The sequence below is a fragment of the Pomacea canaliculata genome, linkage group LG3, assembly GCF_003073045.1.
Source record: "Pomacea canaliculata isolate SZHN2017 linkage group LG3, ASM307304v1, whole genome shotgun sequence".
NCBI classification, from domain to species: Eukaryota; Metazoa; Mollusca; class Gastropoda; order Architaenioglossa; family Ampullariidae; genus Pomacea; species Pomacea canaliculata.
In genome coordinates this window covers 11,406,591-11,424,378 of record NC_037592.1, presented here as the reverse complement: position 1 = coordinate 11,424,378, position 17,788 = coordinate 11,406,591, and the positions used below count along the sequence as shown (strand labels likewise).

The 17,788-nt window shown below is 36.3% G+C and overlaps 2 protein-coding genes, 1 long non-coding RNA gene and 1 other non-coding gene across 4 annotated transcripts; all 4 read left to right on the top strand.

Annotated features, from left to right (window-relative positions):
- The first annotated feature begins 4,280 nt into the window (after positions 1-4,280).
- LOC112559201 lies at positions 4,281-5,646 on the top strand. Its single transcript, XR_003098301.1, has 2 exons — positions 4,281-4,535; positions 5,553-5,646. It is a non-coding gene; the product is annotated as an uncharacterized LOC112559201 (long non-coding RNA).
- A 32-nt stretch (positions 5,647-5,678) lies between these two features.
- LOC112558867 (endonuclease V-like) lies at positions 5,679-10,286 on the top strand. The gene is given in 8 exon segments (XM_025229586.1): positions 5,679-5,767; positions 6,092-6,134; positions 6,136-6,270; positions 6,530-6,664; positions 7,309-7,461; positions 7,780-7,848; positions 8,417-8,545; positions 8,933-10,286. Coding segments are annotated over 8 exon segments (819 nt in total). The 3' UTR covers positions 8,999-10,286.
- A 436-nt stretch (positions 10,287-10,722) lies between these two features.
- On the top strand, positions 10,723-17,788 carry LOC112559199 (di-N-acetylchitobiase-like). The gene is given in 8 exon segments (XM_025230230.1): positions 10,723-11,818; positions 12,756-12,900; positions 13,524-13,639; positions 13,641-13,736; positions 14,110-14,281; positions 14,794-14,891; positions 15,716-15,880; positions 16,195-17,788. Coding segments are annotated over 8 exon segments (1,119 nt in total). The 5' UTR covers positions 10,723-11,692; the 3' UTR covers positions 16,396-17,788.
- Positions 11,456-11,527, top strand: Trnaq-uug. Its single transcript has one exon. It is a non-coding gene; the product is annotated as a tRNA-Gln (tRNA).

Genomic DNA, 17,788 nt, shown 5'->3' with positions numbered 1-17,788 from the left:
ACTTTACACTCACATGATATTGTTTTACATGTATATATTATTATTGCATGTATGTCCCTACTTCGCGGAAATTCGTTTATCGCGGCTGATCATAGCACCTATCCCCCGCGATAAACGAGGGAACACTGTAGTCCTATATTCCGACATCTGTAAATAATTGGAACAGCAACAGTCTCAACAACCAAACACGCTTTGCTCCTTTACTGAACGGAAGACAATGAAAATGTCTCGTTTTCTTACCGAAGCTTAGGAAGATCAGTATACCCACTGGTCAGTGTGTGAAGTATAATTCAAGCAGACGATAACTAAGGGTGTCAACAAGTTCACTGTTTGCAAAGAGAATCGTACTCAGGGTGCTAGTTAAAATCAGAGATACACGTCAGCCAGAGGAAGGTATTTTGTGACCATTCTTAAACATACAGCATTGTCCACAACGGATCTTCTCACAAATGTCGAGTACGACCCTCCCCAGCCCTCGATCCCCACCTATACACACAGCAAATCATAAATATATTGCTCAAAATAAAAAACGGCCATTTGTATAGAAAATTATCGTTTCGTGCCAATAAGTGCACTTTGAAGTAAAGCATTTCTTTATCTATTAAATGAAAAATTATAAGCCAATTTAATTTTCATTTATCAATCGCTTTAAGAACAAAGATTTAAGCTTGGAATGATATAACCCATGTTCTGAAAATACAGAAAGGTGATATCAGCCGTCCTGTCCATGCGCCTGACTTTGTGCTGCTGTAGACAGTCAATGGCGACCCTGGCCCTGGGCATTGTCCTGATGAACGGCGCCTGGTCCAGTGGTCTTCATCGCTGGCAGTACCTGAGGCTGTAAAATGTTATCTTTGTAGACCACACCTTCTAGGTTGCCTTGCGCCAGATTGAGGAGAGTTCTGTAAACTGTCTCCATGCCACCCCACACTATGGTGGACCCACCACCATAGAGACCACGCTCCACCACAATAAGATCGTGTTAATGCTCTTTCTTTTGTCTCTAGAGATGGATTCTGTCATCGTGAAAGGGTCTGGCACAGCGAGAGTCACCAGTGAAGAGAACCGCGAAGCATGAAGATATCATTTCCATTGTTTTTGAGCAGTATATATCAATTAATTCACTGTCTACATGTGGCAGATGTTGCAGGGTTAAGGAAAGGAACACCGTGACCTGCTCATTGCATTCATACTGGAACAATGCGGCGATCCGATTAACCCAACCGCGGTTTACAATCAATTAATCTATCTCTGGTGCGAGTTGCGAGCATATTGTGGCAGTAACAATATACATATACTCTGTACATAGCAGCATCTGAAACACAGCGGTTTATTTATTTTCGAAGTTGGTAATTTGCACTTACAAGTAGCAAATCCTGCAAAATCTCGTTTCGGAGCGCGAATAACGTGGGACGACACAGTGCATGTACATTAGGTTTATCAAACAAACTTCATTCATAGTCGTGCTCGTGTAGAGACAACGTGTATGAAGCTCTGTTGTCTAGTCTTGAACATATTAAACCTTACGTGTTTGAACCTGGGGATTGTGAACGTTCAAACTCACGAACACAATATGTTCAGGAAGCAGAAGACAAAGAACGACTTCCCAAAAGCACATGTTAAGCATCGTTGATGTTAAATCTTGCAAGCTCAGGTGAAGATTACAGTGTATGTTTGATGTTTACTTACTATCACAACTCGCCCCACATACCTGTTAAAAAGCGGCGCAGGAGTTATTTGTGTTAGTTCTGCTAGAATGGAAAATAATTTTTTTTATATAATGTTATTTAGCTAAGTATGCATTGTAATAAATTAGTGACATGTAATTAATAATGTGTAATTAGGTAAAAAGAGAAAGAAAGATAATGTTAGGCGATAATACAGATACGCACGCACGCAGACACACACAGTCACTCTTTGCATCTTTCCCATTTTCCATTTTTCACGTCTGAACAAGTAATATGTTAACACTAATTGATTGAGTGAGTGAGTGATTGAGTGATTGATTGAGTGATTGATTGAGTGATTGATTGATAAGCTTTAGAGATTGTTTTGTTTTATATCTAGCACAGAGAAGACGATAGTACAAAACATAAAGTCTAAGGCCTTTTTTTCTTCTGCTTTTACCTTTCCTGATAAGTCGACTACACATTGTTTCTTTCGATATTGGTGATTAGGGAAAGCATCCAAAACATTCTTCTTCTTCTTGTACAAATATTTATGCCTCTAGTATAATTGCTTATTTATCAGTCAAATGTTTGTTCTTCTCTGCTTCAAGCTGCTTTTGCTAAAATGTCAGTTGTCTTAGACAGAGACAAAAATTTGTCGAATTCATATCATGACTTAAATACAATGCTACTATCACTACAGTTAGTAAAGTATTCACGTTGGGCAAACTTTAGGGTAAATACCTGCAGCACATACGGGTACTATTAGATCTCACATGTCTTTAGTGATGGATAAAATGTTTATTGCATCTGTAGTAATTATAGTAAAGATGATTCCAAAGATTTGCTCAGAGCGCTTTACTCAAATCATACATAGACTAAATCATCAACAACATATGCATATAACAGACACGCTCACTTCTACAACACACACGCACTCATACACAAAGTAAATATACAGACACACGTCATACACGCTCGGAGTCAGGACAGGGTCTCAGTGAAGTCGCCGTGCTGAAATGGGTCTCAGGCTGACGGATAATAAATAATAATAAGTAGTAATGTGAAGAAATAATAATGGGAAATAATAATGGGAAATAATTATAATGTAAACTTACAACATCACGATCCAGAGAGACCGCATTCTCTGTTCTAACCAATAATGATAAGTGAAAGATAACAGCCAGTGGACAGTGAGGTACGTATAAGGCACTGAACAACATAAAGATGAGGTACAAGAGTAGAAGGTAAAGCAATGGATGAAGGTATGAAGGGATGTAGATACTATAAACAGTGTAAGATGGAGTCGTTACATGATAACATGCCAGATGGTATTGCCAAGGAGTTAGGAATAGTAATTCAATACTTAGTGAACAGAGAGCATTTGAATGTAGCATTGGAGTCTGGTGGAGGACCAGGTATCATTTATTATTTCTGTGAGGGCACGGAGTAGGATGTCAAGACAGTCTACCAGCAGTAGTAGTGTAGTATGGAATGGCACCTCGTCGTAATAAATACGGGGGTGGAGATGTCACAGTCCAGGACAGCGCGATGGCGCATGGGGCGGGGAATTTTGTCTACACTCTAGTAACAGAGGAGGTAATCCCAAGAGATGATGATATCTGCAAGAAAAAAAAAAACAAGCCACACTTACAATTTAGAAAGGATTGAATTGAAATCAGGATATTTAAATACGAAAAAAATAAAACATTACATGAGTGTTGGATCTACCTGCAAGGTACAGAAGACGTTACAGTTCTATTTCAATAATAAGTTTCGGCGCTCGTTTCGTCTTTAATGAATGCAAATTTATTGAAGCCAGAGCAGTTTTTGGTTTTCATTTCCTCTGATTGATCATGTTTCATGCCCCCATGATCATTAAAGGGTAAATGTAGGACAAACGTGGAGACATCCCTAGTTATAAAGCCTCCGCGAATACTGCTTTATCCTTTGACCGTAGTTATAAATAAATGGCAAAGATACCCTGGGGTAAAGTTTAATAAAACAGTTTCACTGGCATCTCGACAGTGCGTTGTAACTACTGAGATGAGATGTTCCTTGATTTCTTTTACTTTTTTTTTATTATTTTGCCTACGGTTAATGACTTACCTTCGCTTCATGAATACTGCCTCTATAGTGATTATTACATTTTAGTGTGAAGCAGAGATCTTTAGTTATATGCTGTGGTTTGTGACTGAAAAGTCTGCTCAGTTCAAACAGATATCAGTAAAGCTAACAGAAAAGGACGAGCTATTAACATGCCATGCCATAAACACGATGAACCACAACAGATAGTCTATAGGCCATTTGACCTGCCGGTTCAACCTAGAGAGCTAGCTGTTCTTGTGTCAATTGAGTAGGACCACGTTCCTGACTCATTGTGCTTTAAAGCAACCTACGGCCCGCGGGCCATATCTGTATGGCCCGCAGGCCGAAAAAGGTTGGGCATCACTGCTATAAAGGGTTAACCCTTTTCCAATACCATCTTACGACATTTTGTGCCGCCACGTTTTTGTAACTGTTTATGTTCATTGACGCCAGGATGAAAAGCTAGTCTTATACGAAGCTTAGCTGAAACAAAGACGAGTTCAAATACGTAATCTGTTTAGCGACATAGCTGACCGGACTACGGCACAGCTTACCTACGATCATGGAAGCCACGAACTAATACACGTCCATGGTTATACCACCTTTTAACAGAATGTAAACAAGTCCATGTTGTTAGTGAATGCAGAAACAAAATGAGGGCCTAATTCAAACGGCAGCGGTTGCACTTACTTTTTTCTGTCTGGAATAAATAACTCATAAATTCTCATCATGTCATTCTCTGGGAAGAAACAAAACTTTCGTCACACCCTTAAATTTAGCGTGAGTCTGTTATTTATCATTGTTCATTTCCCAAGAGAAAGTGAAGGCCCTCATTCAGGCAGTGTTGAAGATCGTGTAGTACAGATCATAATAGTATATATTGCTACCACAGTTCACAACAAAAATTTCCTATAAGACGATTTTTTTTTAAAATTCTTATTTGCAACAATTTAAATTATATATATATAAACTCGTGTTTTGTTCTCTCCCCCACCTCCACCTATCCTTTCACACATTTGGCGTATGGCATACGATTTTCTGCTCCGAAAAAATGCAATGAACTTGACCGGAAAAATGAATGTGATGTGACATTCCAGTCACATAGAATAGTGTGAGGAAGCAACTTTTACACATCAGGGCTACAGATATCCGTCACTGCGCCATCCATTATACAGAACTGATACATAGATTTTATATTTTCAGACAGCACACACTCATCAACTATCTTTGCTGCTCCATTGTTATTAAATAGCTGCTGAAGACGCACCTAAGGGCTTTTGACCGACTGTGTGTGTGTGCTTAATATGTAGGATAATGAAGAACGTTGATACGTGATAGAAGCCTACATGCTCTAGCATGTATTAGTGTATTTTTGTAAAGCACTGAGCTGTTAGGGAACGGCGTTCTATAAGCAACTGTATTATTATTAATGCACATTGAAGCATCTGTCCCAAACAAACATGCACTCTCACATACCTTATGACACAACAAACATTTGTAGCTGTGTCTAGAAACTCTTTTATAAGTGAATCCTCTGGCTTTGGTTCCTGGCCTATCTGTGCATATGCCTTCAAACTTTTTCACATGGTTTAAAAGTACATAAACTTAGTGTTTTCCCAACTTATTCATGGAACACAAACACAAGGAGTACATGCACACATACAAACCACATACATAGACATACACTCAGACGTTTTTCACTGGCATCAGTAAAGCCCATTTTTAGTCAGCTGTCTGAAGGAGTAAAATTATTAAGCTCAAAATAAGGGCTTTAAATTTTTGGGGAATCTACTTCAGTTTTACAGACCAGACATCTTGTGATGAGATTTACAGAAAGTGACAAAAGACCAGAAAGTATGTGGCTGTCATCACCATAATTTCCAACAACGGGGAAAAATCCATGAAGCATTAAGAAGAACAGAGATGTCTGAGCAATCTGAGGCTAAACAAACTGATGAATGTAAGATTGTCAAGACATTGGTACTGAAAGAGGTGATGATTTGGAAAGTCAAGTTGATCATAAAATCATAGCTGAGTGGGAAAGGTATGATATTTTGATATTGTGCTGTTTTTAACTTGTTTAATGTGTTTTTGTATGTTTATCTCTGTGTATGTGTGTTTTTCCATGCATATTTGTACAGTTAGAGGTCCATAATCATTTGTGGGAAGATATATACAGAAGTAGTGTGTGCACATATATCTATAAAACTATTAAAGCACATGTTGCACTTTCAGAATGCAGATTAGAAGTATATGGCTATGAATGGTCAGCTTGTGCAAGTACTTCCATTTCCATAATAAAGAGAAAGATGATAATCTAATTTTTTTCTCTTTAGGAAGCAACTGGAACTTAAGCAGAAAGTGGTTGTTGCCGATAGCTTCGGTTGTAAGAAGCATCCTGAGCCTCAACAATAATCAGACCTATTACATTGCTGGAGTCGACATTTCTTTTGTGAAAAATAATAATGTGGATGCCTGTGCAGCCTTGGTGATTTTGTCATATCAAGAGTTAAAGGTACAGATCGACTTCTTTCTAATTAAATATATCACAGTAATTTTTAAAGAGGTAAGGGTGAGTGTCAAGTGTCAGCTGCTAGCTGCTTGTAATAAGGCAAGACAATTTTGATGTGATTCTTTTTAAATCTTAATGATCTTATTAAATTGATGGCAGAAAGGGGTATGCCACTTACAAAGCTTTCAGATGATAAGACAACTTCACACAATGCTGCCCTTAAACAAAATTACAAAAATTAAAGCATGTGGGTGTTTTTCAGGTGGTGTACAAACGTCTGGAGATGATAAAAATGACAGCCCCTTATGTGCCTGGTTTCCTGGCCTTTCGGGAAGTAGAGCCCATTTTGCATCTCTATAATACTATGCTGCAGAATGCTGCTCAATATAAGCCTGATGTATGTTATTCTTAAAAGATACCTAGTTAAAGGGAAAGACAGATCAGATAACAAGCTGGGCATACATGATGGATACTGACATTCTGATTCATTGCAGCTTAGAATTTTGGTTGAAAGAGAATAGAGTACAGTGATGAAGATCTGGGTAAAGTGGAGAACACTTGACTGAGTATAATGGCCAAACTTCGAACTGTATTTATGCATAATTGTTTCATCTCAAAGTTTTGATTGGAAAAGATTTAAAATGTCACTATCCATCACATGAGCCTAACTTTTGTTTTGGAATGCTTGATGAAATAATAAATCAAGTTCTATACACGTTTATATCCTGATGCTGTCTTCCATAAAGTTTATTTTTTAAATTAATTGAAGCTTTTCATAAGTTTTAAAAGAATAATATATATTAAAAAGATCTGTCAGAATTAGTTATTGATATGAAAACATCTATATGGTACAGTCTTGAAGTTCATTGTGTATCAAAAGATAATGTTCTTGCTCTATCATTTTAAATAATTGCAGGTTTCTATTCTCAGCATCAGTGACTTTTTTACTTCAACTACCAACTTCAACTACTTTTTGTTATAGTCCCGATACTTTAAATTTGCCGATGCAGTTACTTCTTATTTTCTGTTGTTTCCAACTAGGTGATACTTGTGGATGGCAATGGACAGTTGCATCCTCGAGAGTTTGGACTTGCTTGTCACCTGGGGGTTCTGCTGGATATGCCTTGTATAGGAGTAGCTAAGACACTGATACATGTTGAAGGTGTTGAGGATATTGTCACACACAAAGAAAGGGTATTGTCAGTTGGTTAGAAGTATTTTTTCCAAGTCTTTATTGTAATGTCATGCCATCATGGCCATTATGAAATCATGGAAATGTGCATGTGATAATTTTAGAAGAGACACATTTTAGTGAAGAAAAGGGAAGAGAACTTCATGAATGTCAACTAGTGAAAAGGGGTGGGGTGGAGAGAAGTATTTCAGGGAAGGTAAAAGCTTTTAACAGTCAGATATTGGAAACTAGATGTGCTAATGGAAAATTATAACAAGATAAAAATAATCTGAACATTAGCAATCAAAGGAATTTTCTTATTCCATTTTAAAATTTTGCAGAAATCCCATCTTGAAAAGAGGGGCTCAGTGCTTGAATTAAAAACTGACTCAGGACGAACTTTGGGCCTGGTATGTTTCGAATTTTCCAAAGAATTGTTGCTGCATATCATACAGACATTTCTTGAAAATAGAAACTCTGTTGTGGTTTGCTTAAGTAATTGATATATTTTTATATGATTGTGCAAATAAATAAGTGCATCATTTTGATATTTAGAATCACTGCAGTTTTAGAAAATATGAAAACTGTATAGTAGAGGCTTCACAGGAAAAGGAGTGAGTGAGGCTGTGCTTTTCATATGTCCTACACACACAGGGAACAATTTTACATAGTTCCCTACATCCCACTAAGCTGTGGAACTCTTTGCCTTTGCCTGTTAGCTGTATCATGCATTTTGGACAGTAGATTTATTTTGTTACATTTTCACGTTTTTGATTCACTCACTTCTTTAGATGTCATAGCACATTTTGGTTGACTGTACTAAGACATTTTTAAAATTTACAAACAGCTTTGTTAATAGAAAGGGCAATAAAAGCCCATGCCAATTGCATAAAGATCAGTATTTTTATTCCTTTTAAAAAAATTGCAAGAAAAACTAAGCAAAAAGAAATAAATTTTGTAAAAATTTACAATTTGCAGGCCTTACGCAGCACAGATTCTTCCAAAAATCCAATATATATTTCTGTTGGCCACAATATCAGTTTGGAATCAGCCATCACCATTGTAATGCAGTGCTGTAAATATAGAATTCCAGAACCTGTTAGACTAGTAAGTATTTATTCAGTGTCTAAATAATACTTAGGAATTGAATGCCCCACAAAAAAGTCCAGAAATCTCTCGTGCAAGAAACAGTTTGTGCAAAATTGCGAAAGTATTTTTAAATAAGTATAGAGTGGGGATTTCTTATTTCACCTCCCATTAGCTTAGTTTAGTCCTTGTTACTTCTCGAGTAGCGTGAACGTGCACATACTTGTGTGTGGGTAGTGACTGGAGTGTGTTGGTATAAAGAACATATGCACCATTTGCAAAATTGCAGGTAGGAGAAAGAGTATTTTTATAACAAAATATATAACCATAAAATCACATCATAACTGATAGTAATGTCAACAAAGTATTTATGATGGTTTTTAAATAATCCATTCTTTTAAATTCCAGGCAGACATTTGTTCTCGAGAGTATCTGCTGCAGAAGAAAGTTGACCCAGAGGAGTTTATAGATTGAAGTTTATCATTTTCTTGTCATTGCTTTTATGTACATCTTTGCTACAAAACTAAAAATATGGTGATTCATGATAATGACATTTTGAAGTTTGCATCTCTTATTATTTCAGTGCCTTTTCTTTCCTCTCTTGTATTTGTTATCAAAAACTAGTCTTTGACAAATACAGTTCTAGTGTCAGTGTGGATGTGTATTTGTGTATTCAGCCTTAAAATTTGCCTGCTATCTGCAGGTAGCAGCTATAATCTTGTACTTCTGGCCTCCAGCTAAAACTTATCCATTCTCAATAATAATAATAAACAGTCAAGTAGATTTTTATGGCACGTTTCCCACTCTGTAATATGCAATTTGTAAACTGCACCAAAAAAAAAAAACCCCGCAAAAGTGCACAAATGTACTGATACAGACTTAAAATGATTATGGACATGGAACAAAAAATAAATATTAATACTCATTCCAGAAATAATTTATTGTATGATCAATAAACCTCTCTAATACATCTAATGAATAAATATGAATAGATACTTGTTTGACCTAATGAAAGAGAAGCCATACAGATTTTTTTTTTAAAGAACTATAAGGTGGACAGATGGTTGTACAGCATTGTCGTTTGTAATCTGAGATAAAGACATGAGTAGGGTTGTCTTACATACTCTGTCTGTTGAGTGCAGCAAATTTTACTGACCACCATACATTGACAGCTGGTGTTTGGTCTGCTGTTTCTCATGGGCACAGAGTCCAAATTTTTAACATAACATTTTAACATAAGTATTTAGGAACTATCTGTAATAACAAGCTTAATTGGGACGTCAGCACTGGCTGTACCTCCTACAGAAACTCAGATCTTTTTCTGTCAGCTTTGTCATTCTCATTCAGTTTTGTCAGTCCTTTGTTAAAAGTCTCATCACTTTTCCTTTCATCGCTTGGTTCTACCTCATTAACAAATCCTTAGGAAGGCATCCTGTACCACACTACTCCTGATCATGTGTTGGCACTGAGTTCTCCCTCTTGCAGTCTGGCTGCAAATATATTATGCCTGTATACAGAATGGATCACCAAAGCTCATTCACTTCATATACCATATACTTGATCAGTTCTACTTGCCATGATGTTGCGTTAATCTGAGGTGACCTCACGCAGTGCACCAACTGTTTCTACTGTTGCTGTGTGGAAACAACTTATTCATTGTAGTCAACAGGTATATGTATGCACTTATCTGTATACATTGCTAATGTATGAGCACTACCTGTAATTCCCTTTGTGCATAAATAAAGCTGCATTGTCAACTCTACCAGCCAAGCACCATATTTTCTCCCTTTTCTCACTATACATTTTTAACCCTTTCTAATTTCTCAATGTGCACAGCATCATGGCAACATCATAATTACCATCTATTCTGCTGTTATTATTGGTTTCAGGTCATATGTTGATATTATATGATATTGATATTGTGTACAGTTTTATTCACAGCCTGATAAAGTTTATTGTAATTTCACCTTTAATCGACTAACAAAACAATAAACACAGTATAATACACTGTTTTACAGTATTTTAAATTTGAGAGACAAATTCCATTGAAACTGTATGGAGATTGATATATTGGTAGCCTGCACGGTTTGTAACTTCAGCTGGGTCATAGCAACTGAACTAGCATGTTAAATTTCGGTAAGAAATTAGCAAAACGATCTAGCAAAATAATGAGATAGTTCATATGTGACGAATGAGTTAAAATATATTTTTTTCACTTCCTTTAACATCTGCTAACATAATGACAGATCCCGTGTTGTGAATACATATATACCAACTATAAACAGCATCAGTAGCACGGTATTGAAATATCACAAACAAGTTCGTGTTATCGTGATAGGCGGAGTAGGGATATTTAGGCCACAATTATATAGGACAGTTCACGGCAGGTCACCACATTCATTTAAACGTTTCAAAATATGCAATAGGGAATAGCATTAGGCTGGCGATACATTGACGTATATTATGTAAAGCGTGATATAAACCAAGAACTTGATGTAGACCCTGTAACAGGGTTGGGGTGGCTGGCCTTACTCACAGGCCCTTTCTTTTTCCGGTCTGCGAAGTGTCATGGCGTCGTAAGGCCTCTACAGTTGTGTTGTATAAGAATAGACAATCGTCAGTTTAGGCTGGAACACTTGGTTTATTTGATCTCGATAAGTATTTAAAATATTACACTGCATGAGGCTTTATTATAAAGACGAAAGATCGAATTGTAGGATAGTGATCGACGTTTGTTTGCACGCGAGCTGCGGCTGATGATTTCAATTATATTTTATTTATTATGGTAACATTAAGTATCAAACTATAGGATATGTACAGACTTAGCTTTCACGAAAGGAAAACGTGAAATACTGCAGAAAAGATAAAAACCACCTGAACCCGAGGTGCTTTACAATTTTATCCTTTTGTAAGAAGGGTGTGTAACGCGCAGGTCCTATGGTGTAATGGTTAGCACTCTGGACTTTGAATCCAGCGATCTGAGTTCGAATCTCGGTAGGACCTCGAAAATATTTTTCTCCCATCGTGTTTCATACTTTTTCTCATTAAGTTCTCGAAAACAACAAAATTTGTTACATGAAAGCGATACGACTGTCGTTATCGAAAAGCACGTGATAAAGCGGAAGTTAGCACCGAGAAGTTCATTTCACGCCTCCCAACAAATGCGACATGAAGCTTTTAGGCATACATAAAGTGTCTCTTTTATTTTTCCTGATTTGGCTACAGCCATCGAAGTCATGCCCCTGCAAAGTGTCATCGTTATGCAATCCTATCAAGAACACTACTCGCCAAGAGGTAATTTTGCTGAGCGCTTCTAAACACTTACCTTGAGTTAAATCACTCCCCGTCAACTAATATTTTTGTTTTATCTCCACCTCTATGACATCAATATAGAGCTGATACTGATACTACACAGTACAGAAACTTTTCCCGAAAAGCATAACTGCAAGTCAAAAATTAAGTTGATGGGTACTTCTAATGTATAATTGCTAGATTATTGTAGTCAAGATTTATATTCTTCACCCTAATATGTGATGTCACAGTTGTTACATATTGGGTACAATTATTGGAGGTAGCAGTGACTTTGGTAGTGGTACAGAGAAAAGTCAAATAATAGTATTTTAGCTTTCACAGCATTTGTTGCAGGCTGAAAGTTTATAATACAGATGTCAGCTTTGTTTTTATGTTTTTTTCCCAACTGTATTTGTTGTAATTTATGATGACACAGTAAAATATTTCCATAAATCTGCTTTTGTGTGTGTGTTTGTGCATGCATGTGCAAGAACACGTGCATTTGTGAAGGAGTGGTGGTGGTAGTGACATACAGCTGATGATGCTTATACATCAGGTTGTGATTGCTATTAAATGTTTATGGCTACATTTAACAACAGGTATTTGCTGCAAGGGGTGTTCAGTAGTTCTGTATTATAATGACTTCAGTTCTAAGTAAATGATTGTAGGTTCAAAGCTCGCTAGAGATCGAAACTGGAAGGTTTTTTTCTGGCTGGTCTGCAGTGAATGGGGGCTTGATTTATCAATCAGAGAAAGTAAAAGGCAATAAAACAAGAGGTCTTAACAGTTCACTGCCCCACACTAAATTATAGGCCAAGTGATCTTTGTTTTATTATTTTTTTAAGATGTTTGCTTTAGCTTATGCATTAGCACTACAGCAAAATCATAACAGTTTCATCAAACATAATAAACTAACTGAGGAAGTTTTCTGTCATTTCAGATTTTTGTATTTTCTCTTCAAAACAAGCCATCATCATGGGAAAAGTTTGACTGGGACAAAGTAACAACTGTTGTTACAGTAGGCTACATTAGTCAGGAACTTATGTGCCTTGCACATTCCTATGGCTCCAGAGTGGTCTTAATTGGTAATGACAAATTACATCTTTTCATTCCTTGATTATGAAATTGTTTTAATACAAACTTAATATTGAGCATCAGGATGAGAAGGCTTGTGTGTAATGTACTGAACTTAAAATAGGATATTTGACAAGAATTAAATATTTCTCTGACTGCTTTTGAATTACAAATAGTGAGATAGAGGCCATTAACTGTAGCTGGCAACATTGCTTGCTTCTGTTTCAGCATAATGTTTTGTATGTTTATTTTTTTGTTACTCCTTGAGGAGCATAGCAACAACACCTTGCCAGCAGATCTGGTTTTGGGCAGCCCCCCTCAATTGGGCTCATGTGGTTCTGATGTCCTTTGCCTTGTTCCCCATTGTTGGCTAGTGGCATTCTGGTTGGTTCTTTTCCACAGGCTGCTGTTGGAGATGTTTTCAGGCCATCTTATTCCCAGAATAAGGCATAGGCCTCTGTTGGTAAAGGTCTGGAGCTTGTTGTTGGTGGTGTTTGTCTCTTTCCAGGTTTTAGTACCATACAGTAGGACAGCTTTCACATGTGTGTTGAAGATGCAGAATTCAGCAAAATACAGATGCAAATATATTTAAAACTTATGGTGTCTTTTATCTTTCTGTTTTCTTAATTCCCAGATCAGATGCCAGTATCAAACATGACAAATCCGTCAGATCGAACCAACTGGATTAACGAACAGCTAGACATTGTGAAAACCAATTTTTATGATGGAATTAACATAGACTTTGAAGACTGTTATTCTTCAGAACCAGACAGATGTGCGTAAGGCTCTTACATCTTTAGTGATGGAAACAACAGCCGCTTTTAAAAGTGTGTCTCCATTCTACCAGGTAAGTTAAATTAACTGGTAATAATAAGGCTGTATGGTGCTGTAGTGAGGCAATGCTAGCGACAGGAATGAGCATTCTAAAATTCTAGGGTCATGTGTTGGTCTGTCTAAAGATAGTAAATTATGTTTAGTAGGAAATTAACCATTAGAATGGAGATAGGTAATGCTAAGTAAGAGTTTTTTTTATGAAAGCATATTAGATAATCTGAATAAACTGGACCACCTGTTTACAAGTGATTAGGAGGGCAACCTTTTACTTTTATTTTCATTTTCTAAATGAAAGAAGTCATTTCTAAATGAAAGAAGACACTTTCTAAATGAAAGAAGAGAGAGCTACAGACGTGTAGGTGAAAAAAGCTTTGGCTTCTTTTCAGGTTACAGTAGATGTTGCTTGGAGTCCAGACTGCATAGACTTGCGTTGCTACGATAATGTAGGATTGGCCGAAGCTTCAGACTTTCTTTTTGTGATGGCCTATGATGAACAGAGCCAGATTTTTGGAGACTGCACTGCACGAGCAAACTCTGACTACTACATGACAGAAAAAGGTTGATTTGAACTGACAGCATGACTATGGCTGCAAACAAAAATCAATACAAAATACCTTGACAAGATTTTGATTTTGCTGTCATCTGCATTATTTACATGATGTAACTTTATAGGTTACCCTAATTTTAGGGAAAAAGATTAATTTCTAGATCTAATTACTCCTTTTTTTATAGGGGAAGGTGATAGACTGTTTAGGGAGTAGAATGTGGCTAAAACAATCATGGTGAAGTTAAAATATGCCAACAACCACGGTCAGCTATATAAAGGGACGTTACTGACATGAACATGTTGAACCAGCAGCAATACAGGTTACACATGCATCTTTTGGAAGAAGTCTTTCACTATTTCACTACACTATACCACATATCTTAACTACTGAATTAAATAAACTTGAAGGAAATGAAATAGTAGATCCAAAGTTGGCAGAAAATAAAGTTGGAAGAGTGCAGTTTATTCATCTTATTTGACAGCTTTTTGAAAGTAAGTTACGCTATTTTATTTTTCTTGTCAGGAATTTTTGGTTACCTGAAACTTGGTATAAAGCCCGACAAGCTTGTACTTGGTGTCCCATGGTATGGTTATGATTACCCCTGTGAAACTTTATCTAAGGTAAGTGAATATATTTTCATGAACATTTTGTAGCTCACACATCTTATGTGTAGTAGAGCAGAATCAAAACAAGTAATTTTTTTATTTATATACCTATTATGCATGCATTTTCTTGGCACATGTTTCAAACAGATAGGGCACTTTGTGATGAAACCAGAGACAGATATTGATTTTCTCAAGCTGTCCTTAGAAACTGCTGGCACTAACGGAGTTCTTTCCCTTGTTAAATTAGTCTTTAGTATTTGTTAGTCTCTTTCACTTCTCTCCAAAACTAGTTCACATCTAAATAAACGAGTTAACTCTGAATCAAAGGCCTAATTTATTTTATTGCAGTTTATAGATTTTTGAGGTGCTTTTAAAAAATAATCTTTAATTTTTCAAACATTCTCTTCTCCACCTTTCTGTTTTTAAAATGTAGTTTTCTTCTTTTTTCAATGCAGCTCCTCTGACTTTAACAACAACAACATTTTTTTTAAACAAACAACAACAAATTTTTTAAATCTCTATTTTGATAGAGATGGTATGCTATAAAAATTAATGGAAGTGGTTTGCGTTTTGTTAAGAAAGATGTATTTCAATGTATAACGTCAGTGTTTTAGGTTACCTAAACATTCTTAATGACACCATTAACGTTTGATGGACATAATGGTGCTTATGTTCTTAATGAATGTATAACTTTAAATCTGGAAATGACATTCTTTGACATTATAATAGGGTACTTTGAATACAGTAAACACTAAAATAATTTTCATGTTGACAAAATGAAGTTTTAACTTACTGATGCAATAGTAATTACAAAACATTTCATCTCCTGTGGTTGACAGGATGATGTTTGCACTATCAAGCAAGTCCCTTTCCGTGGTGTCAATTGTAGTGATGCAGCAGGGCATCAGATTGACTACAGGGCAATCTACCCTCTTATGATCAATGGTTCAACTGGTGGTAGGAAGTGGGATTCAGCAGCACTTTCTCCATACTTTAATTACTTGGTATGTAGTGTTTTAGTTTCCATGTCAAGCTGCATCTAATTAAGGATTTAATACATCTGTCTGGTGTCAGTTGGATTATACTAAAAAAAAAAAGTCCATTTGTGCATTACTTCATTTCTTAGTTTTCTAATAAATCATAACTGCGGATTTAAGCATTTTAAAATTGTTTCAAAAACTTCTGTTGCTTATCCTTTGTTTCAGTTTACAAAATTTTTTCCCATTATGCATTAGCTTGATACCACACAAAAAGAGTGTTTATCATAACCAAAGGATTGATGTTCTCATGCAATTTCATTTTTATATGTTTGTTGCAGGACAAAGCCACACAACAGATGCACCAAGTCCGCTTTGATGACCCCATAAGCTTGCGTCTGAAGTATGAAGTGGCTGAAATGTTTAATCTCAGGGGTGTTGGAACCTGGAACATTGATTGTCTGGATTTTTCAGATGCATCTTATGCAAAAGAACAAACAAGTCTCATGTTTAAAGCATTTCCCAACTATCCCAGAAGTTAGAAGTTTTGTATATTTTTTTATATAAAACTGGAAAAGGCTCACATCAGATTGCTCTTATGTTCAATAATTGGCTAAAGAGACAAAGTTGTTTTCCTACATCTTTTCCCTTAAAATTTATGTTGATGTGAATTTGCTTCCCTTGTGTCAGATCTGCCTGTATTGGCATCATTTCATTTCAATTATTTAACTCCCTCCCACGTCAAACCAGGTATCTCTTGATACTTCTTTTGAAAAGGTTTTGTACCTATTATTTATACTTTATAATTACAGCTTCTTATTCTCTCTGCATTTTTTATGAACTGTATGCATGGGTACGAATACGTTTAACTACTTGTGCATCTCAGCAACATTTCTTGCCCTTAATTCTTTATAGCTTCCTCATTTGGCCCAAAACCACATTCACTCATTAAATTAGCTAGAAACTATGTTAAGCCTACAAGAGTGCAATTGTTTCTCAAAACCCGGATGAGCTCCATACAAGACAGTATATTTTCCTGAAATCTGTGTGAATGCTTCTCGTCTCCCCTGCCATAATTTTTTTCGCAAGATGTAGCTGCCACACATCATCCTGCACAGAAGGTTCATGATGCAGTTACATTGTCAAGATAACAGCTATCAAGACAGCAGGAACCATATGGTAATCAGATGCATCCTTGACATTTATGGCATTGTGGGTTTGATCTCTTGACATGGAAAGGGGTGTTTTTAGACTGGTTACTTAAGATCAGAGGGAGAAAGATGCTAAGATATACATAAACCGAGTTCAACTCATTGAATTAAAAAAAGTATTAGGTTCATGTATACTTCTGACAAAATGGTACTAAGCATGTAGGATCTCAGCTGTATTTAACTCCACATTTACCCCAGAAGAAATGCTTGGCTAATTAAGAAAAAGAGATGGATGTATGCTTGCATGTCTACACATTTCAAAGAGAACAGGACCTACATTAAAGACAGCTTAATGTTATCAAAACATTACTTCAAAGTTCTTTTTTCCTTTCAACCAGAAACATTCATAGTGCAGGATCTTTTTAGCTGTATAACTGTTGGCAGCAAAATAACTGACTTCTAATTTTAAATGCTTTTGAAAACCGTAATGATAGAGAAATTTATAAAAAGTTAAAAGTGTATTAACATGCTAGTTTCTGCTATTATTTACAGCCAACATGTGAGCTTTGCTTTCTGCATGTTGGTGCCATAATCACATGAGTGTTGAATCCCTGTTTTGTGCTCAGGAGCAACTGTGACTTTCGTGTTAAAATCTCATAACACCTAAGGCAAAATTTTTATTAAAAAGCATGTTCATGTACAAAAAGATTCATGGTGTATATATATTTCAGTCTCCAAAACGGATAAATCATCAGAAGAAAATAAAAACTCGGGGTGAAATGTA